The sequence below is a fragment of the Myxocyprinus asiaticus genome, chromosome 34 (genome assembly GCF_019703515.2).
Source record: "Myxocyprinus asiaticus isolate MX2 ecotype Aquarium Trade chromosome 34, UBuf_Myxa_2, whole genome shotgun sequence".
NCBI classification, from domain to species: domain Eukaryota; kingdom Metazoa; phylum Chordata; class Actinopteri; order Cypriniformes; family Catostomidae; genus Myxocyprinus; species Myxocyprinus asiaticus.
The window spans coordinates 40,438,094-40,460,615 of NC_059377.1; the positions used below are offsets into that span (position 1 = coordinate 40,438,094).

Consider the following 22,522-nt stretch of genomic DNA (forward strand, 5'->3'; position numbering starts at 1 on the left):
TACAGCAGTAGCAAAGGGTATTTTGACAAATGACAAAAATGTAAGTATCATATAAAATAAGCTAAACTTTTAGGTGAAATCAATTATAATTTTGTGTATTGAAACAGTGTTATTACTCAACAGTGTTGGTAAGTTACTCTAAAAAAGTATAAAAATTACATCTTCTACAGTGTAATTAGATTACTGTACTAATTACTCTGTCTGAAAAGTAATTGCATTACTAATTACTTTCTAAAACCCTTATCAACCCTGACCAAATGAAAATACAAGGATAGACATGAAACTGTTCTTTTAATTCTTTCAAATAAATCATATAAAATCAAATAAATTATTCATGAACTGGCCAAAGAATTTAAGGGGGCTGCATTAAATTAGAAAACACACATTTTAACATTAGACATCAAATTTCGATTTTAAATTCACTTTTGTTTTATACAGAATTGTTCTATAGTCTATACAGTATTTAACGAAATTACATCAGAAGTAACTGTAATTAAATTACTGAAAAATTAAGAGTAATCCCTTACTTTTTTCAGTGAAAAAGTAATTTAATTACAGTAATTTCTTAGTAATGCATTACACCCAACACTGTTATTCAATACACATAATAATTTGTTATTATTGTAATAAATAATGTTTTTAAAATGTTTAGGCTACTATTGTATTTATACAGTAAATACTATAATTTAATTTTAGAAAGACTAGCTACATTGACATAACCACAGAAATAGGGAGCCATTATGGTCTTATATGCTTATGGCTTTGCATTGTATAGATGTTAGGAAATAAACTGGCCTTGTTTTGTGAACTGGCACTTTTATATTGATTTAACAATGCATTTGGTGATTTGGAAACAGTTCTCTTATGTTCGATGAAGATGAATGCGAAACATTGAGTGAAATAATCGCAATATATCGTAGTTATAGTGTCGCAATACACCAAAAATAAAGAATCACAATAATAACGTATCGTGACCTAAAAATCTATATTTTATCATATCACCAGTTACCTTGTAATTTCCACCCCTAGTAAATATCAGTTACACTAAAACATAAGGGAAAAAAATGAGAGAAAAAGTCAAAATACATAAAAAAAATTAATAATAATAATAATAAAAGGAAAAAAAGATCAAAGGATTTACATTTATTAATGGTTTTGATAGCTAGCTTATTCTGCGACCTATAAATAGTTTTTAAGTACTGTTAAAAGCCGAATGTACAAAATGGGTTTCTGATTATAAAATGTACATGTACATAAAACTTTGTTAACAAAATAAAAGGATTCATTGAATGAGCACTCAGTAAGTTTGTTCATGTCATCTTAGATCTACAGTGACACCTAGTGGCCTGGATGTAGCATCATTTAAAATCAATAGTTTTAAGTTACAGATGCCAATGTAAAAATTCACAATTCACTGTCAGCCATTATTAATTTAATGCATGAGTGAAAGTGTTCAATAACAGGATGGTTACTGAGATTAAGCGAGTATTTGACTTGTCATGTGATTCAAACATGGCAGCCCCCATGAGGGGACCCTCTCCATGTAGATTAAAATAGCATTTATAAGGTTACTGATGTGACTGGTGTCTTCATCGCATGTGAGTGCTCATGATTTTATACTTATGTTTAAAAATTACAATAATTGGGCAGTGGTGGCTCAGCGGTTAAGGCTCTGGATTACTGATCAGAAAGTCAGAGGTTCAAACCCCAGCACTGCCAAGATGCCACTGTTGGGCCCTTGAGAAAGGCCCTTGACCCTATCTGCTCCAGGGATGCTGTATCATGGCTGACACTGCACTCTGACCCCAGCTTAGCTGGGATATGTGAAAAAAAAATGTAGAATTTCACTGTATGTGCGCAAATGTGTGATATATAATTATAAAAAAAAATTATTATAATTTCTTAAAGGGGCACCTTTAGTAATCAGTCATTTTTTCCTCATTAAAAAAGTTTTATTCCAAAAGAAATGAACTGTAATTTTGAAACATACAATCATGAGCACTCACATGCGATGAAGACACCAGTCACATCAGTAACCTTATAAAAGCTGTTTTAATCTACATGGAGTGGGTCCATGTCCATGGGGGCTGCCATGTTTGAATCACATGACAAGTAAAATACTACTCGCTTAATCTCAGTAACCATTCTGTTACTTTCACTCATGCATTAAATTAATAATGGCTGACAGTGAATTGGGAATTTTTACATTGGCATCCGTAACTTAAAACTATTGCTTTTAAATGATACTGCATCCAGGCCAGTAGGTGTCACTGTTAGTCCAAGATGACAAAAGTTACCGAGTGCACCTTTAAGGAGTACAGCTTTTTTTTTAAACGAGGAAAAACTGTTACTGAGTGCACCTTTAAATACATTTTGTCTTTAAATTTTTCTCTTCCATTTGGGTCACAGGTGAAAAAAAAACAAAAAAACAAACATTTTTCCAGAATAAATAAAAATCTTTTACAATGTTTTCATTTATAAATCGGGAAAGGCCTTTCCGCAATAAATTGGTGTACTGGCAATGCCAAAACAAATGGACAATAATCTCCGGGTGCTTACAGAATAGTATTCTATGTCAGTATCTCTTCTAAATCTCTTTAAATAATCATGAATAAGGTAAACTCGATGGATTATGCAAGAGGATACTTCAATATCACTCTGAAATAAAGAACGTATAGACCTTTTAGAAATCGAGGAAAAGCAGGTTTCCCCTCCACAGAGACAGCAGGATCTAGAGGAGGTAAAAGATTCAAATGTTTGCTGGAGAAACAGCAGCTGCAAGAACAACGACAAAGAAACAATGCCGACAAGATGGCTATTTCTTCAACTGGTGTTAATCAATATTGAAGCACAGATGATTTATATGAAGTCACTGCAAAGGAGACTGCAGCGTCGCCGTAGAAGATGGTCTGTAGTAAGACCATTGAATCAGTTGAAGATAACAAAAGGGTGAATATGCCGTGCTTGTTTAACCACTGAGGGCGAACCGATATGAGGTAGACCGATATATCGGTGCCAGTAGTTGCTTTTTGGAACTTTCGGTAATCGGCAAAAATCGACGGCAATAGTTTTTTCTTTCTTTTTTTTTTAGATTATTCCTCTGGCCGGTGCTGGAGGTGAAATAAAAACAATCACTGACACCTCGTGGGGATTTGCTCACAACTGTCATACATATTTTTATCCTTCAGTGCATATTTTGATTAGATAATCAAGTGTTCTAAATTGAAGCGAGGGACTTTATAGAAACGTGCCTCGTCTCCAGCGACCATATTTCTCATGAAACCTCGTATATACGGTATACAAAACTGCTATAAAAGGAATATTCCTCGTTCAACACAAGTTAAGCTCAATCGACAGCATTTGTGGCATCATGTTGAATGCAATTATTTTTATTTTGACTCATCCCTCCTTTTCTCTTTAATAAAAGCAAAAAATCTGGGTTACAATGAGGCATAATGGAAGTGAATGGGGCCAGTCCGAAAATGTTAAAATACTGTTTCAAGAGTATAGCAACAAGATGTAAACAATATGCATGATTATATGATTTTAGTGTGATAAATCGCTTGCTAGCATTTTCTGTGCAAAGTTATATCCAATTTTACAACTTTGTTGCCATGATGATGCTGTAAACCCTAAAACAACTGTAAAACTACGATTTAAACAACTTTACAGCTCAAATAGTACACACGTTTTAACAGAAGAATTAATGTAAGTGCTTTTATTAAATTATAAGCAACACATTTCTGCCTTTAAACACTCCAAAAATTGGCCCCATTGACTTCCATTGTAAATGTCTCACTGTAACCTGGATTTTTGCTTTTTTTTTTTTAAAGGAGAGTTGAAATTATTTGTTGTGGAAATCAACATTACACCACAAATGTTGTCAATTGAGCTTAACTTGTGTTGAATGTGGAATTTTCCATTATTTTTGTAGATAGCCTGCATAAACAGAGCATTGTACCGGAGGCTCCGTCATTTCAAAATAAGAGTCTCTGATTTATTGCGGCTTGATTACAGTTAAAAGTTCTGTTGATTGAAGTTTGGTTGAACAATAACTTCATATGGGACTTTATTAATTTTGCTCTCTATTTTGTTTTTAAATTTCTCTTTATGTTCTTGCCCTTTTTAATGATTAAAGGGATAGTTCACCCAAAAATGAAAATTATCTCATCATTTACTCACCCTCATGCCATCCCAGATGTGTATGACTTTATTTCTTCTGCAGAACACAAATGAAGATTTTTAGAAGAATATCTCAGCTCTGTAGGTCCATACGATGCAAGTGAATGGTGACTAAACTTTGAAGCTAATAAAAAAGCACATAAAGGCAGCATGAAAATAATCCATACGACTCAAGTGGTTCAATACACGTCTTCTGAAGCGACAGACCACAATAAAACTCCTTTTACTCTATAAATCTTACTACCGCTGTCTCTATGCACAATCAAGATTTCAAGCTCGATTACACTTCCTAGTGCTTGATGCATGTGCAGAGATAAGGAGAGAAATAAATTACAATCTAAAATGCTTCACTGGCTCATCTAATAAATAAGCAGACATCAAATGTTATTTTGTTTCATTTATTTGCGGGCAAGTCACAAGGTGAACTAAGAGAAATAATTGAATAAAGTAAAGTTGAATAATAATATTATGCTTTACATAAGAAATTGCAAATAAGAATTTAAAAGTTAAAAGGAGAGAACTATCATACAAAAGGAAACAACATGAAAAAACTAAATAACAAAAGACAATCATGTTCACTTGTGCTGCTGCTGCCTCTCAAACAACAGCTTGTGGACATCGAACATGGCCTGTGATCGATGTTGCTCTGGCAGCCTCCGCAACAAGTCTGCAACAGTTTCACCAAATCTAGTGTATTCATCACCGTCTTTTAGAAGTTTCTGCTGGCTCTTCAAGCAACGGGCCTCCAGGAGTATAAGCTGCTCGGAAAGACGTTTATCTTGTCCTCTCCTCTTTCTCTTCTGTGGCACTCTTGCACTAGTGAGTAGAGGAGAATGCAGAGGTGTTGTTGGTTGCTTCCCCTCACTGCCTGATGTACTTGGCTCAGAGGAAGAGAAAACAGGTGAGCATGGAGATGGTATTTCTTCTGTTGGCATCTCGACAACCGTTGTGCTGTAGGACTCATTTCCACCCTGGAAATGAGAAGAAAGTTGCAAAACGTTGGTAACCTGAAAATACTCTTACGTGAAATAATTCATGTGCATATAGACGATACATCATAAATACCTCCTATTGTCTTTGTGTTATTTTTGACCAGGGACAGGTAAAGAATAGGTTATAAATACCGCATAGTATTTTGTACTGGAACCAAATGTTGTGACTGTCAAGACCATCAAAATTCAAATAAAATGAAAAAGAACGTTTATTTTTGTATATAATTGTTTTGTTTTTTTTCTTCAATTTCCTTCTCTTTTTCTCCCCAATTTGGAATGCCCAATTCCCAATGCACTCTAAGTCTTCGTGGTGGCGTAGTGACTCGCCTCAATCCGGGTGGCGGAGGGCGAATCTCAGTTGCCTCCACGTCTGAGACCATCAAACTGCGCATCTTATCATGTGGCCTGTTGTGTGTGTTACCACGGAGACTGTCACCTAGCGCTTGCGGAGGCTTCACGCTATTCTCCGCGGCATCCACACACAACTCACCACGCGCCCCACTGAGAGCGAGAACCACATTACAGCAGCCACGAGGAGGTTACCCCATGTGACTCTACCCTCCCTAGCAACCAGGCCAATTTGGTTGTTTAGGAGACCTGGCTGGAGTCACTCAACACACACTGGATTCGAACTCGCGACTCCAGGGGTGATAGTCAGCAACAATACTCACTGAGCTACCCAGGCCCGTGTTTATAATTGTTTAAGAGAAATCACAATTTAAAAACAATTTGTTCCTTCCACTGTCTTAATGGGTCAAATTGGACTCGTATGGGAAGAACCAGTTGTGATCTTTCATCTTATGACTTTATGGATGTTAAACAGCTAAAATAGTTACAATAGTACAATATACCTATACAATAGTACAGTTTTTTGTACATTTATGAATCAAATTTGACCTAAAAACTTTTACCATTTTCTCAAATGTAGCCCCTAGCCCCATACTGTTCTCTAGCTCCCCCACCTGCTCCACTGGGTACTGCATCTTTCCTACATATTGCATTTTTTTTTTACACACACACACACACACACGTACACACGTACGTCCGTACACACATATACGTCCACACACACACACACACACACACACACACACACACACACACTCACTCTCACACGTATGTCCATACACACATATACGTCCATACACACTCACTCACGCTCACACACATATACTTCCGTACACACACACACACACACACACACTCTCTCTCTCTCACACACTCACACAGTATTTTTTACAGTTTTGAACAAGAAATATGTTAGTAAATTTGCTAATGTGATTTTAGATGATAGGGTACAACAGGGCTAAAGGCCCCCCAAAAGTAAAAGACCTATTTCAAATAGTTTTCTCCAAAAACATTAAATGGCAGAAATATCTACTATGGCACCTTCCAAAACTCCTGTAACACTGCTAAAAAATGGTTTGACATTAGTGGGAAGGAACGGATTTGTTGGAATGGACATGCAAAGTGGGTCCATATTGACTGCTGGAAAAGGCAATAGAGATTAATTTGCAGGATAAGCATGTACTAAAATTGTATTCATTCATTAAAAAATTATGTTACTCCATTAATATTCCGAATATAGCAATTTTTTCCCTGTCATTATACACTTTGGGACCACAATAAAACAGATTTTCATTAGAAGGGGTCTTTAGTGCCGTAGTACACTAAATCATCTACACTAATTGATCAAGAATTTATGCATTTTTAAAGGTTTTCAAAATGGTCAAAAAAATGACCCAAAGGACAAAAAGAGGTTGCAGTTTGTTAAGACAATTTTTGGAGAGGTGCACGTCAGGCTACGGCGTAGGATCGACACAGAAGTATAAATGGGTCTTAAAGGTGCAGTATGTAAGATTCAGAAACCCTTGTTATTAATGACACCTGTGGCCGTTTAATGAACTGCAGCCAGCTACCTGTTGCTCGTGCTCGTGCACACACTCCATAGGGACCAAAACAATGACGTAACGTACAAAGAGACTGAACATGATTCACCGGCATCATGCTGACAGATGAGGTAGCATAATTAAAATTACACAGTTATGATTGTTTTACTACAAACTTTGAGAATGTATATTATATTTGACTCACCAGTGCTGGAACAGGGCTAAAACAAAGTGTGGATATAGCTCTGACACTTTTCTTTGCATGATACATTGACTGCATTTATACGATAGCCTATGTCAGCGTTAGATAGCTAGCCAGCTTTATCAATAGCTGTTAGCTCAATTTGGTGGATGATAACAGTAGCTGTTTATAAAATAGACTGTACATTATAAATATGTTGACACAGTTCAGTATTGATGTGATTTCATCACAACTGTCATTTTGATATATCGATGTGCTATTGTTTTATAATAATAGATTGTATATATTTTCTGTATAACCAAGTTACGTTACACTAATGAATGGAGCTTTTTGCATTATCTTGAACATTGTCTAGCATTCATTTCATGTGTTATTGTAGTTTAGCTAAAATTACCAGAACGATCCTTATGGCACTATATTTCACATGCTTTGCAGTTATGTAAGCTTACCTGTCCAATAAGAAGAACGCCAATTCAGGGTCGGGTTTCGATCCCCAAAACCGAACGAAGGTCCCTCCAGGAATCAAATACCCTGCCGATGTTCACTCTAGTTTTCGGTCAATCACGTTCCGGCTTAGCCAGACGGGATTCAGTAGATAAATGATTTTTTTTGGCTTACTCTGAGTTTGTGTAGGAGTCAGTGTTGCGCTGGGAGCCGGACATTTGCAGGATTGCATCTCTAAGATAACGTTACCTAGTGTTGCAGACAGTCTGTTGATGCTGTTGAATAGCGGAAGAGAAGCTACTCTCGGAGGCAAGGCTCTCAGGAGCGCGCATAAATGTCACATCCTTTGGATTTTCCCGGCAAAAGCGACCCGCTCCCTTCACATGAAAATCAGTCTACAGGCTTTAATAGGCAACCTAGGAAGTCTGGGAAGGGCTAATTTTTTTAAGTTGTGTTACAAGCCGTTCACACATTGGCAAAACAAGGCAAATATTACATGAAAATTGATACATACTGCACCTTTAAACTTATATACTGTATATTCGCTTAAAATTCCCCTATTTGGACATTAAAATGTGATTGGAATTTGAAGTGCACAATAATCGCAAATCAGTCTCAAATAACCATGATCAGACGATTACTTAATAATCGCAACAGACCTATTAGTAAGCTATTTGATCACACTAAAATAATGTTAACACACATATTGTTTACGTCTTGTGGTCATACTGTTTTTTTTTGGGGGGGGGGGGATTTTTCCCCTTTATCACACAATTTGGAATGCCCAATTCCCAGTGTGCTTTTAAGTCCTTGTGGTGGCGTAGTGATTCGCCTCAATCCGGGTGGCAGAGGATGAATCTCAGTTGCCTCCGCGTCTGAGACCATCAACCCGCGCATCTTATCACGTGGCTTGTTGAGCGCGTTGCCACGGAGACATAGCGCATGTGGAGGCTTCACGCCATCCACCGCGGCATCTGCGCTCAACTCACCACGTGCCCCACCGAGAACGAACCACATTATAGCGACCACGAGGAGGTTACCCCATGTGACTCTACCCTCCCTAGCAACCGGGCAATTTGGTTAAAATGGGCAGATGTTATTTCTAGGCAAACGAGACGTGACTGTTTCCACTTACTGTTGTGACCTTCCTTTTAATATTCTCCAGCAGGTTCTCCTGTCCACGGACGAAATACAGATGCTGGAATTCCGTGTTGTCTTTCTCCCGTTTCACCTGTCCACCCTGCTCGATGTAGACAACTTTACGGAAACCATCTATGAGAGGGATATATAAATATATGTTATATGTGTATATAAGTACAGTGTTAATAGATTTCATAATGTTAACTGCTCCCTGCCTTCAAGTTTGTGAGTTTTATATATACAGACAATACAACAGCTAATACAGAAAGATACAATCTGCATCCAAAGTTTCAGGTTATTGGACAAAACAATATCAAAAACTCCCATGTTGATTATACCAAAAGGCTAAGTGAGTTTACATCAATCTGAACATGTATTAGAGACATTATCCAGAATGTACAACATACATCAGATTTACCTTCATGACATCATCTGGGGTGGTCATTCAATTATACCAAATGTGCAGATGATTAAAACGAGACTGATTCTGTCCTTATACTTACACGTATTTAGCTGTCGAACGAAACTGGCCATGTTATTGTGCTTGAAGTATTTCGGAAGAACCTCTTTGGAAAATCTGCCCTGGTCGAACACATGGAAGCTGTTGCCATTCTGTAAACAAACCAGAAATAATCCCGAAGACAGGAAGAGTTTAGTAAACAAACACATCAATGCAAACTAGTATTAAGCCCAATTGAGATTATAGTTTAATATAATCAGAATATATGTACATTTATTGCATTTATAATCAGCATATTCGGTTCCAATGAATCCTGTTGTAAACACACCCTTCATTTTTTTTAGAATTAAATATATAATTAATATGCAGGCAAGGATAAATACACTCACCAGCCACTTTATTAGGTACACCTGTACATCTACTTATTCATGCGATTATCTAATCAGCCAATCGTGTGGCAGCAGTGCATAAAATAAAGCAGATACTGGTTAGGAGCTTCATTTAATGTTCACATCAACCATCAGAATGGGGAAAAATGTGATCTCAGTGATTTCGACGGTGGCATGATTGTTGGTGCCAGATGGGCTGGTTTGAGTATTTCCGTAACTGCTGATCTCCTGGGATTTTCACACAACAATCTCTAGAATTTACTCAGAATAGTACCAAAAACAATAAACATCCAGTGAGCAGCAGTTCTGTGGGCGAAAATGCCTTGTTGATGAGAGAGGTCAACGGAGAATGGCCAAACTGGTTCGAGCTGACAGAAAGGCTATGGTAACTCAGATAACCACTCTGTACAATTGTAATGAGCAGACTAGTACACGGATGGGCTACAACAGCAGAAGACCATGTTGGGTTCCACTTCTGTCATCCAAGAACAGAAAACTGAGGCTGCAGTGGGCCTTCCATTTGTGTACCTCAACAGAAATCCAGATTTGTCACACCAGGCGATGTTTTTCCAATCATCTACTGTCCAGTTTTGGTGAGTCTGTGCCCACTGCAGTTCCCGGAGGGGTCTTCTGCTGCTGTAGCCCATCCGCCTCAATGTTCAACGTGTTGTATGTTCAGAAACGCTTTTCTGCTTAGCACTTCCGTAACGCGTGTGGTTATTTGGGTAACACTCACCTTCCTGTTAGCTTGGACCAGTCTGGCCATTCTCCTCGGACTTCTATCATTAACAAGCCATTTTCGCCCACAGAACCGCCACTCGCTGGATGTTTATTGTTTTTCGCACCATTCTCTTTACACTCAAGAGACTGTTATGTATGAAAATCCCAAGAGATCAGCAGTTACAGAAATACTCAAACCAGTCCATCTGGCACCAACAATCATGCCACCGTTGAAATCACTGAGATCACATTTTTCCCCATTCTGATGGTTGATGTGAACATTAACGGAAGCTCCTGACCCGTATCTGCCTGATTTTATGCACTGCAGCCACAGGATTGGCTGATTAGATAATCACATGACTAGGTAGGTGTACAGGTGTACCTAATAAAGTGGCCGGTGAGTGTATATGTTTATCTTCTGAAAAGTCATGATGAGGCTCTTTAGATCAAAACAGATCTACTGTGTTGGAGCTCTACAATACTACAAGATCAAGATTCAGGGCCTTCCACTTTTAGATCAGGGTTTATTTAGGGACACATTAGTCAAGGCCTTAACAGCACAAATTAATCTAACTAATTATAAAGCAAATCTGTAAATGTTTCACACACACACTCTCTCTCACTCACTCACACACACTCACTCACTCACTCACTCACTCACTCACTCACTCACTCACACACACACACACACACACACACACACACACACACACACACACACACACACACTTAAACAACTTTAAACTCAGACTCTGAACTCACATGACTCCAACAGATTAACGGGTCCGTGTCCGGATCTTCCACCATCATCCAGAGTTTGGTGAGAAACGCAGGTACATTATTATTACCGGTGACCATCACCCCTCCGGGTCCGACACTGTGATACTCCATCACAGATGACTTATCGACAATATCCGATGACAGTTAAACTCTCACACTCACCACGCCACTGTACAACTATAACTCTGTTTATTCCCCCTGACCATTCGGATCCTGTTTAAAGAGAGATATAACAGATTAAATACATCTGACTGAGTGTTTTGATCATGTTGATCGAGTGGAAATTTCCTATAAATCCAGAAAACAAGCAGCGCAGTGGGGCGTCGCGCTCTGATGACGTTCCCGTGACGGCTCTTTTGAAATATTCACACAAATTAAAACGGGATAAAAAACCAAACACATTCAATAAAAGCACGTATATTCCATTTTAATGTGTTTAAATGCACTTATAATTATTATTTTAGAAGATTTAGAGGTTTTAAAGGTGAACGCGGTCACCATTGAAATTTAACCGACCCATACGCAGTTAAAATAAAAGGCACATAAATCGAAAATATTTTCATTTTAACCAAATTAAATTCTGATTAAATTCCAAACAGTGCAATTTAAAAATGTTTAGGATAAAAAATAAATTAAATTAACGCGAACGCGTCGAGGTGTGACCCCTGACCTCTGACGCGATTCAAACGCACATGGTCGCAGTTTCAGCACGCGTCCGGCGCAGAACGGCACGATGAGTAAATTAAAGAGCAAAAAGAGAAATATCGAGGAGAATGAAGACGAAAAGGTATGGAAATATATGTTACGTCAATTCGAAGCGTTCAGACAGTCGTTGACAAAAACAGTGTGTTATACGATGGTAACACGTGTGTTTATGTAGTGTGGGGTTGATTTGCAGTCTTTTGACTTGATAAAATATCGCCTCATAACTCATTAGATCAAATCACCTTTTATTACAGATTTAATAAGTGTTAACAGAGACTCTTGTCTTTACAAAGCCTGCTACGCTCTTATTGAGTTTGTATATACACTGTATTTTGTCTAATGTTTGTAGTGTACACTGTCTATCTATTTATTTATGCATATTTTCTATGGACTTTTTTGTATCTATCTACTTTTCTCATGTGAAATGTATATTCAGTACAATACTAAATACACTAAAACATACATTTACACTATAAACTATGTAATACAGTAAAATGTGCTATATATAAAACAATGTGCAATACAGTAAATGAGCTGAGATGCAGTACAGACAGATAGATACAGAAGATTTCAGTGTGGTAGTTATAGTATTCCTAATAGGCTATAAAGGTAGTCATTTACAATTACAAATAAACCTCCTTTGACATCACTGTCAGTCAGGGGCGTTGATTCCAGGGGGGATGGGGGGAGGTAACCCCCTTAATAACCAAAACAAGTAGGTACATCCCCCCAATATTTATACCATGATTAATGGAAACAAGTAGATGCTTCACGCTGCAACCCCCCAATGTTCAAGCCAAATCTACACCCTTGCTGTCAGTGGATGTTTTAACTTGTTTGCTGATGCTCTCAAGCTCATACTAAAGTCAATGTCACATTCCCTTCAGCTGCCCATCTTTGATAAGGACAGCAGTAAAGATGCTCATCTAGATGACAATGATGCAGATGAGGCTGATCTGTCGGATAGTGAGGAGAGCGTCTTCTCTGGACTTGAAGAATCAGGTAGTGACAGTGATGAAGATGAGGAGGAGGATGAAGAAGAAGAGGATGGCTCTGAAGAAGAGAGCTCTGATGTAGAAAACAAGAAGAAAGTCAGTGGAGATGTTCAGCTGTCTGACAAAGATGTCAGTAAACCTAAGGTACTGTAAATGCAACTTTATCTGGTGTTGGCATTGCAAATGTTGTGTTTATTATGTCCTGTAATTTCAGCTTTTTTGGTCATGCTGAGATAAAAGTTCTCTCGATTCGGATTGATCATAAATCACATTTGCAATCAGGAATTAATAATGACTCTGATTCAGGGCTAGCGTTTGACCGATAAGGGTATTTTAATGGCTGATAATGCCACATTAAATTAGTAATATATACACATTACAATTTTATTTGATCAAATAGGTTTTACATAAAATTGCTAAAGGGATAGTTCCTCCAGTAGTGAAAAAATCATTTATTCACCCACATGTTGTTCCCAACCTGTGCAACTTTCTTACTTTTGTGGAAAGACAAAAGGAGATAGCAGAATGATAGCCTCAGTCACCATTTACTTGCACTGTAAAAAAAAAAAACTTTTGTTTTTACAAAAAATAGCAGCTGTGGCTGCCAGAATACTTATGTAAAAAAAATACAGTAAAAATGTAAACAACTTTATAGAACCTGTACATTTTAGTTTAAAACTGTTGTTTTTACTGTGTATTTTACGGTGAGCTACCGTTGTTTATATTATTAAATTATAAGCTTAATACGTTAACCTTCTAAAACTCTAAAAATCTGCTTTTCACTTTATAATAGCCTAGTTTCCATCCACTTTTCGTGCTATTTTGTTATCGACAAAGTGAAAATGCGTAAAACATTTTGCGAAATTTGCCGTCTTCTGCCTGTTTTCATTCAAATTGTCTTTTATCGATAAAATGGTGTGCGTGATGACGTCATGCCTAAAAAAACACTTTGTTGCATAAGTTCTGGTTTAGCGCAAAAGAAATCTGCCCTGAAGCCGTTTCCATTCAGAAATGTGTGTTTATCACTAATTCGCCTCCCAGATGTCCCTAATTTTAGTAAAATGGGGAGAGTACTGAGACAATTCACTGAAATTAGCAAGCTTTTGTTTTAATTTCACAAATAAATGCAATCAGAAGACGAGGAATTGCAATCAAAAGGGAGCTGTTGCCCTTCTGATAGGACTGTAATATTGGTCCTGATGTTGCACCTATCGCAGGTTACCACCGGTTCCGACCCGAAAGCGAATCGTCATGACACTGTTCAAGCTGGCAACCTGCACCAAGTAGTGGGGGAAACTTTCGGTCTTAGTATAAAGACCATCCAGCGATGTGTATATGCTGTGTGCACAGCTATTAAAGAAAACAGTTATGCGGTGTAATATCAGGGTTTACATATATGATACATTCCTGATATTCAATAGGTTATTTTGAACAATCATCTAATCTAAAGCATCACCAACTGCATTATGTCCCGCATATTTGTCCAGCAACTTTTAACGACCAGCTGAACTTGATTGTCATCTAAAATTAATTTTAGTGTCAAAATGTAATTTACATTTTATGAAGAAGCTCAGCAAATGTGATCCGAGGTAAAGAGGGTTAGATTTAAAATATTTAAAAGTTTTAAAATGTTCAAAAGTTCGTTTTCTGAAAGTGAACTCCGCATTGGACAAATAGTTCCGATAGTTTATATTCTTGAAGTGTAGAAAATGTAATTCAGCTGACTTTATTCATCTACAGAACAGGGTAAAGCTAGTTTAAGTTTGTGTAAAGAAAAGGCATAGGTTATCTAAAAATATTTTTTTTTTTTCGTTTGGTAATTTATTTTTTTAATTTAATGCGTTTTTCTTTTTGGTAATTTTATTTAATTTAATACAGGGAATTTTGCCCGCATTTTTTCAAAAGTAAGCTAAACAATAATTTCATAGAATTGGGCTGGTAGTGTTCCAAAAAAGCACACTGAAGCTTTTCTCCTAGTATTATGTATTTATTTATAATTTAAAACCTCTTTGTGCATAGAAATTATATGTTTTTTGTATTGTGGGCTAACTCCATGACTGCCGTCTATTATTTTGAATGGTGTATAAAAGCAACTTTAATAAATAAACGGATGTCTACCGTGATTAAATTAATCGCAAAGAGTGGCCATTAATTTGTTCTCCTTGCACTTGTTGAATGTGCATGTCTTGAAACGAGATATTTGTGTTGGCACTCCTGGAAGTGTCATGTTTGCAGTGATTGGATCTTTATGCCGTTCAGATCAATCCATAATCATGTACAATAAATTGGCTTTCAAGGATGTATACCTTGTCGTCATGATTAACACAGGCTAACGATTGGGGTCAATTTTGTCATGTGACACAGTGTTTCCAAACCAGTTTTTCGTGACATTTGATGTATCGACATAGAGTTTATGCGCTAGAGCTAAACGGAAAAATATTATGTCGACACTGGTGAAATTTTAGCGATAATTTGCTAAAAAGTTTTATTTTGATGCGCTAAAACTTTTTCCGCAAAAAATCCTTGGATGGAAACGTAGTTAATGTTGTTAATCACTGCAGTATGACATGAAGTTCATCAATAGTGGCTCTTCCAGGAGCACTGACCAATAAACATGTAGAGACAGTGCTCAGTGTCACTCATACAAACACTAAACACCATCAGGGTAACGTGAAATTAAAATTATGCAATAAACATTAACTAAACTACATCAAATATAAAACAGAACACCCCAATGTACGTAACTGATATTAAGAAAAAACAACTATTCCCATAAAATATAATGAAATATGAGGGGTTACGCAGGGAATTCTGGGAATGCCCGATTATTGTTTTTTTACCGTAATTTTAACAATAATTTACCGTAAAAAGTACATGTAGTCTCTTGTTAAACATATGAATTTGAACCATTAATTATATGGGAAAATCATACTTTTTACATCTAAAAAATGTAATTTTTACATAATTTTACCAGAAAACTACGTGTTATCTTTTTAAATACATAAAAAAATTTACTGTATATTTTAAGGTAACTCAATCAATTTAAGTTTTTTTACAGAAGCATTTTTACAGTCTTTTGCTGTTAAAATTAAACATTTTTTACAGTGCTCGTTTCATTGTATGGAATAAAAAAAGATACAATGAAAGAATGGTGACTGAGGTTACGTTCTGCCGAACGTCTTCGTTTGTGTTCTGCAGCAGAAAGAAACTCATGTTTGAGTAAACAATGGCAGAATTTTCATTTATGGGTGAGCTGTCTCTTCAAATCAGGGTTTCCCAAATGGGGGTTCGTGAAGGAATTCCAGGGAGTTTGGGAGAGTGTAGATATTGTGTATGAAAATATGTCCGTCATTAATGATTTTTAAAAACTGATGATTCCAGATGTTGTCTGCCATTTTAACAAATAAAAATACAAGAACACAATTTAAACCAAGTGTGTCAATTTTCCTTTAAACCAAACTTGTCTTTGGCTTCAGTGCAATTTTCTTACTTCAATTAGATGAGAGATCTCACTCTCTCTCTCTCTCTCTCTCTCATGCAATGGACTGACGGTGAGAAATGGAAATTTTTAATGCAAAAGTAAATTGCATGCTACTCTCCATACAAAGTTATGATGTAGCATAATTACTTTCATTATGTTTTAAAAGTAAAAAACCTTCATTAACCCAGGATGCACCTTAAAGGCCAAAGTATACTTTAGTTGTCAGTGTTGCAGATCGAAAAGCACACACTATGCGTGACACAGATTTCTTCAGCAGCACTGGACTGTCCAATCTTATGATTGGCAATGGTGTTTGAGCCCCGCCCTTTTAGGTGCACATTTGCCCTGTGTAAGCGGGCGCTCTATCACCATTTCTTCAGAATTTTCTTCCTTCAAGACCGACATCGTCTCGCCTTGACTACGACTATCATCTCGTCTTGAACAGCCCTCTCTTTGCCATCGAAGGACATCTTTCAGCGGACGATATTTCCTTGCAGACACATTTGGACTTTCTTCGCCTGACTTTCAGTGTCTGCAGTGTCATACACCCGCCCCCTCTAGTGTTCCGGTGAAGAATTTCTCCGACTCGCCGCCGGCATCGGGTTCTTCGCCTCAGCGAGACATCTTCCTGCTTCCCGCAGCATTCTGGCAGTAGCTGTATCCTTTGAGATATATATATATATATATATGTAATATTCCGTCCAAGTGTCATAAAACACTGATATAAAAAGCCGCTTGTGTGTATGCGTCTTTTTAAAGATGTTGTATAGCAAGTGTTCCTGTGAGCGACACATTGCTCTGTCAGACCATCATGAGAGCTGCATTCACTGCCTGAGCCGCACCCATGCCAAAGTAGCGCTCATGGGGACAGACTGCCCTCACTGTGAGGACATGATTCTCAAGACGCTCCACTGTAGGGTCACTCTCGTTCTGAGGGACGATTCTGCCACCCACGCCCTCCCAACCGCTTCCTCTTTGTCAAGTCTCAAGGGACCACATGAGGAAGCACGGTGGGGCTGCGAGGTATTGATAGAAGAATCCGAGGAGATCTCGCGCCAGCGCAATCCCTACAAGCTCCTCGATCTTCCCATGCAGTGTGCTCACCAGTGCAGTACGCATGTGGCGAATTATGGCCCTCTATGAATGAGCACGGTGTTGTCGTATTCGGTGGGTCTGACGGTGATAATGATGCCGTGTCCTTTTCAGTTTCGGACATGGGAGAATGGTCCATGGAGGATGTTGCAGCCCCTCCCCCCAGGGAGGGTGAGGAGTGTGCACACGCATTGATACGAGTTACTCTGCGTCATTGCGCTGGCGGTTGAGTAGCTCAGCCTTGAGTGGTTTCCTCCTGTCAAGCCAGAAAATTCTAGTCTTGAATGAATAATTCCTGCACACCATCTGCCGTCAAAAGACCGTGGTTCGGAAAGCAGTGTTGTTCTTCCCTGAAGTTCATACGCAGGTTACTGAGACCTGGTAGTGTGCAGTTATACATTCTGGTTCGCAACACGGCTGCCTCGCTTCAACAGCGTTCTATCCTCAACGCAGGACACGCCCATTCTGCGCTGCGAGGTAGTAAATCTCCTTGTGAGGGACGCAATGGGGTCGTTCCCCGTACGGTGCACGGAGAGAATGTCACAGTCGTTATTTTCTCATCAAAACGCAGAAAGACGGTGGCCTCTGGCCTATCTGCATCTGCGACATGAATTGAGCCCTCTTTGGGTTCCGTTCATAATGATCACATACAATTCTTTCATGTTTGCACGCTCATAAGCCATACCTTAGTGTACTTAGTGTAGATTGGGTGCTAAAAATGATCGAATATGGGTATTCGATCCAATTCGCATGCAGACCGCCTCGCTTCAGCAGCGTTTTGTCTTGATGGTTCCGTCACGGGACGTGCCTGCATTACATGCAGAAATTCACAATCTCCTTGCAAAAGACGCGACAGAGATTGTTCAGAGCTGTTCTTGAGATTCATATTAGAGGGAACAACATATCAATTCAAAGTCCTCCCCTTTAGATTGTCTCTGGCCCCCCCACGTTCTCAATGTGTCGACGTGACGCCCGCCCCTCACTTGCTCCCAGCCAACAAATCTCCTTTTTGGGGGTTCGACTCAACTCCATGAGCACGTGTCCCCACCTCACGAGCGAGCATGTTCTGGCCATTCATCAGTGTCTGTCTCAGTTCAAACTGGGGAAAGCATTTCCACTGTAGTCTTTTCAGAAAATGCTGGGTTTTATGGCGGCCGTTACTGTTAGGTCTTTTACACGTGAGACCTCTCCATTGCTGGCTCAAACACCACGCACCGCATCACGCCTGGTGTCGGGGACGTATGCGCGGCTCCGTCACTCGCCTTTGTCTGGCTGCTCTAGCACCATGGACAGCTCCAAACCTTTATCGGCAGGGTTTTATGGTGGGTCAGGTTTTCAGATGGAAAGAGGTGACCACCGATGCATCCAACACGGGGCACGCTGTGCGATTGACACCCGGCTTTTGGCACTTGGACGGGTGCGAAACAGGCGTGGCACATCAACTGCTTGGAAATGCCAGCTGTCTTATTAACTGTGAAGGCTTTCCAATCCAACATGGTGAATCATCATGTTCTGATTCGGTCAGACAATATGTCAGTGGTAGCGTACATAAATAGCCAGGGTGGCACTCAATCACTACCAATGATGAGCCTGGCGCAACGCTGCCTCGTGTGGAGTGCGCACCATCTCCTCTCCCTGCGTGCGATATGTGTTCCGGGCCATCTGAACTGCAGAGAAAACATGCCGTCGCGCCAGGGACCGATGGCGGGGGAATGGAGACTTCATCCTCCGATGGATCTGAGGATTTAGGAGATGTTCTGCAAAGTGGAAGTTGACCTATTCGCCTACGCGGAGAAAGCCCACTGCCCTCTTTGGTACTCCATGTCCCAAGCCCCACTGGGGGTGGATGCCTTGGCCCACAAGTAGCCGATGAAACGCAAATATGCATTTTCCCCGGTACATCTCCTTCAGTCTGTCATCAGCTATGTTGGTTGCGCCAAAATGGCCCAACCGGCCGTGGTTTCCGGAAATGGGGATTAGACTGCCCCCCCATGGGAAATACAGCTGAGGAGGGATCTGCTCTCTCAAGCACAGGGCACAATATGGCATTCCCAGCCAGAGCTGTGGAACCTACACATACAGCCCCTGAACGGAGCACAGCAAACGAGCCTGAATTGGCTCAGTCTGTAATGAAAACCATTTTGCAGGCTAGAGCGCCGTTTATGAGACGCCTCTATGCACTAAAATGGCGTGTGTTTTCGGATTGGTGCTCCTTATGCAGCAAAGACTCTTTCAAGAGCAGTTGGACACAGGCCTTACTCCATCAATGCTTAAGGTCTATGTAGCAAACATCTCTGCATTTCATACCCTAGAGGCTGGCTCATCTATAGGCAGACATGATCTGATCATAAAGTTCCTTAGGGGAGCGAGGCGCTTGAACCCACCTCGCCCTGCTGTGGTTCCAACATGGGACTTAAATCTGGTGCTGAGTGTGCTCACGAGCCCCCCAGTTGAACCATTGGAATCCGCTTAGTTGCATGTGCTCTAACGACTGCACTGCTGTTGGCTCTGGCCTCAGTCAAAAGGGTTGGTGATATACAGGCACTGTCGGTTGACCGTTCTTGTCTGGAATTTGGACCGGGGCTTTCGAAAGCCACCATCAAACCCAAAAAAGGCTATGTGCCTAAGGTGCTTTCTATGCACTTTAGGGCTCAGATAGTCCACCTACAAGCTTTCTCTTCTGGTTATGAAGGGGTTAAATTATACTGTGTGTATTATATGGCTTCTCAGATTAAGATTTACTTTCAGTCTGGTTTTCATCGTGGGGTTATTCATTTTGTTACAAACTTGAAGATAGATAATAAGTCACCGCCTGATGGGCCCGTGACCTCATATACATATTCTTCTAAGTGTTTATACCCTGGTGCATATTAAGGTATGACGTTACGTAGTGTGGCGTGATGGGACTCTGTTCCCCAATGCATTTTACTTCAATGTCAAGTGAACTGAATCGATGGGGAACGTCTCTGGTTACTCATGTAACCCCAGTTCCCTGAGATGAAGGGTACGAGACATTGCAAAACTTGGCCGCACTACTATTTCAGAGTTTCGAGGTACGAGGGATGCGTTCTTGTCCTTCAGTCAGAAAATTCGGAAGAAATGGTGATTGAGCGCCTGCTTATATAGGGCAAATGCACGCCTAAAAGGACAAGGCTTAAACACCATTGCCATTCTTAAGATTGGCATTATGATACAAGGGCTTCAACTAGGTTGTGGAAAAGGAAACTTCCCAAAGCATTTCTCTGCAATGTCTTGTTCCCTTCATCTCAGGGAACCGAGGACTGGAGTAACTGGAGACAATTTCCTGTTTCAGTGCCATACCCAAAATTACAGGCTTATAACTCAACAAAAAAACAAAAACAAGGAGGGTCAAGTGTTTGGTATAATTTTAAAGAACTTTTCAAATTTGTTAATAATATACTGTAGATTATAATAAAGTCTGAGACTCTCAGCCTAAGAAACTGCTGAAAAATCACAAAAAAACTTGAGCCAAAAATTAACTTTTTCTTATTGTTCAGATTTGACATATACAGTATCTCTGTGTGTAAGGTAGCTCCAAAAAACTGATTTTATTTTCATCATCAATCATGTCATCTGTAACATAAAATTTTGTGTTGATACGACAAAGCAATCAAAAGTTATAGGATTACAAACATTATTTATCCAAGTGTCCAAAAGCCTCTCCAAACTAAAACATAATTATTATACATAAGAACTAATTACACAACAATGATTAAAGGTATGCTTTCCCCAAAGCATGCAGGGCTTGTAGGCATGACTAACAAGATCTCATTCAGTTCCATTCTGTGTCATTTGAGCCATCATTGAGTCTGTGTCCGGTATTTGGCGCCATCTCCTGGTGGCCATATGTAATTAGTCCTCTCTGCCCATATTTGGATGACTTCCACCTCTGGTTGCAGCGATCTGAATCCTAATATGATTGGTTTAGCGTTCCATGTTTAGTCATCTGATCCAGGAAAGCTAATATGTTTTAGCCAGATAGCACATTATGTGCGGAGTGCACATTGTGCTTTGTGTGGATTATCTAATTATCTATTCATCCAATTACATTTGTATATGGGCTTGTTTTAAAGTTAATCGCCTCTAAGTAATGGTGTGTGATATGGTATTTTATGTTCTTTTTATTTTTGGTAAAGTTATAAGTGAAAATGCGCCATATAGGCTAATCAACACCTGTTTACATGTAACATGTATGTCAAAGACATATACTTAGCTATTACTCGCTATATTTTTGTCCGAGTAGAACAAATAGGCTGATTGTATTCTACTCTAAGATCATATGACACATGGCTATTTGATCAGTTTTATGTTTTTACCGATTACAATAAAATGTGCAGTGCAAAACAATTAATAAATGAACAAAACTGAACACTTCTGATTTGTCTGCAAATTTCAAAGCACTTGTTCAGTTTTGGTCATCATGCCTACATGCATTGTAAAATACAGCTTCTAAGCTTTAAAACGATACCTATTTTGTGTTGGTCAAGACTGTAGTTATTAATATTTTGATTTCTTTTTTCTCGCTGGCCCATCTGAGCTAAAAGGGTTAAATGTGCCCCAAACATATAAAATATCCACATCTAATATCTTCTTTTGTAAACAGAAGTCTTGCACTGTTAAAATGTTGCAGTATTTTTTCCTCTTAATATTTCTGTCAACAGTATGCTTTAATAAAATTGTTTAATTATTATCATGGTGAGTCTTTTTCATTATCATTGACGAAATCAAAAACCCTTCGCCGATGAACATTTTCATCAGTGATTTTCTTGTTTAACGCTGTGAAAAGTGGCATCAGCAAACAGTTGCTGCTAGAGCTTTTCTCAGAACTAATGTCACCTTTGAGTAATTTCTGACTTTTAACCAACTGGTGTCGCAGTGATTTCTAGTGGATGTATGAAGTCAGATCCCCTCAAGTTCACACAGATGTCCTAGTAGAGTAACCACAGGTGGAGTACAGCACATTAACATTATTTAAAACCTAACAAATTTTTTTTTGGGAAATGATTTGCTTAAAGTGTTTGTGTTGCCTT

The 22,522-nt window shown here is 39.0% G+C and overlaps 2 protein-coding genes across 2 annotated transcripts in view; one reads left to right on the forward strand and one right to left on the reverse strand.

The window, feature by feature from the left end:
- Positions 1-4,570: 4,570 nt before the first annotated feature.
- Positions 4,571-11,539, reverse strand: LOC127425548 (uncharacterized). The gene is made up of 4 exons (XM_051671664.1): positions 11,181-11,539; positions 9,353-9,461; positions 8,845-8,981; positions 4,571-5,153 (listed from the first exon to the last, which is right to left on the reverse strand). The coding sequence occupies exons 1-4, from the start codon at positions 11,307-11,309 to the stop codon at positions 4,758-4,760; spliced, it is 771 nt and encodes a 256-aa protein (XP_051527624.1). The 5' UTR covers positions 11,310-11,539; the 3' UTR covers positions 4,571-4,757.
- A 341-nt stretch (positions 11,540-11,880) lies between these two features.
- LOC127425541 (ribosome biogenesis protein bop1) overlaps positions 11,881-22,522 on the forward strand; it is a 118,967-nt gene continuing 108,325 nt past the window's right edge. The window contains exons 1-2 of the mRNA XM_051671649.1: positions 11,881-11,985; positions 12,791-13,042. Of these exons, the coding sequence (XP_051527609.1) occupies positions 11,932-11,985; positions 12,791-13,042 (306 nt within the window). The 5' untranslated portion in view covers positions 11,881-11,931. The remainder of the gene's footprint in view (positions 11,986-12,790; positions 13,043-22,522) is intronic.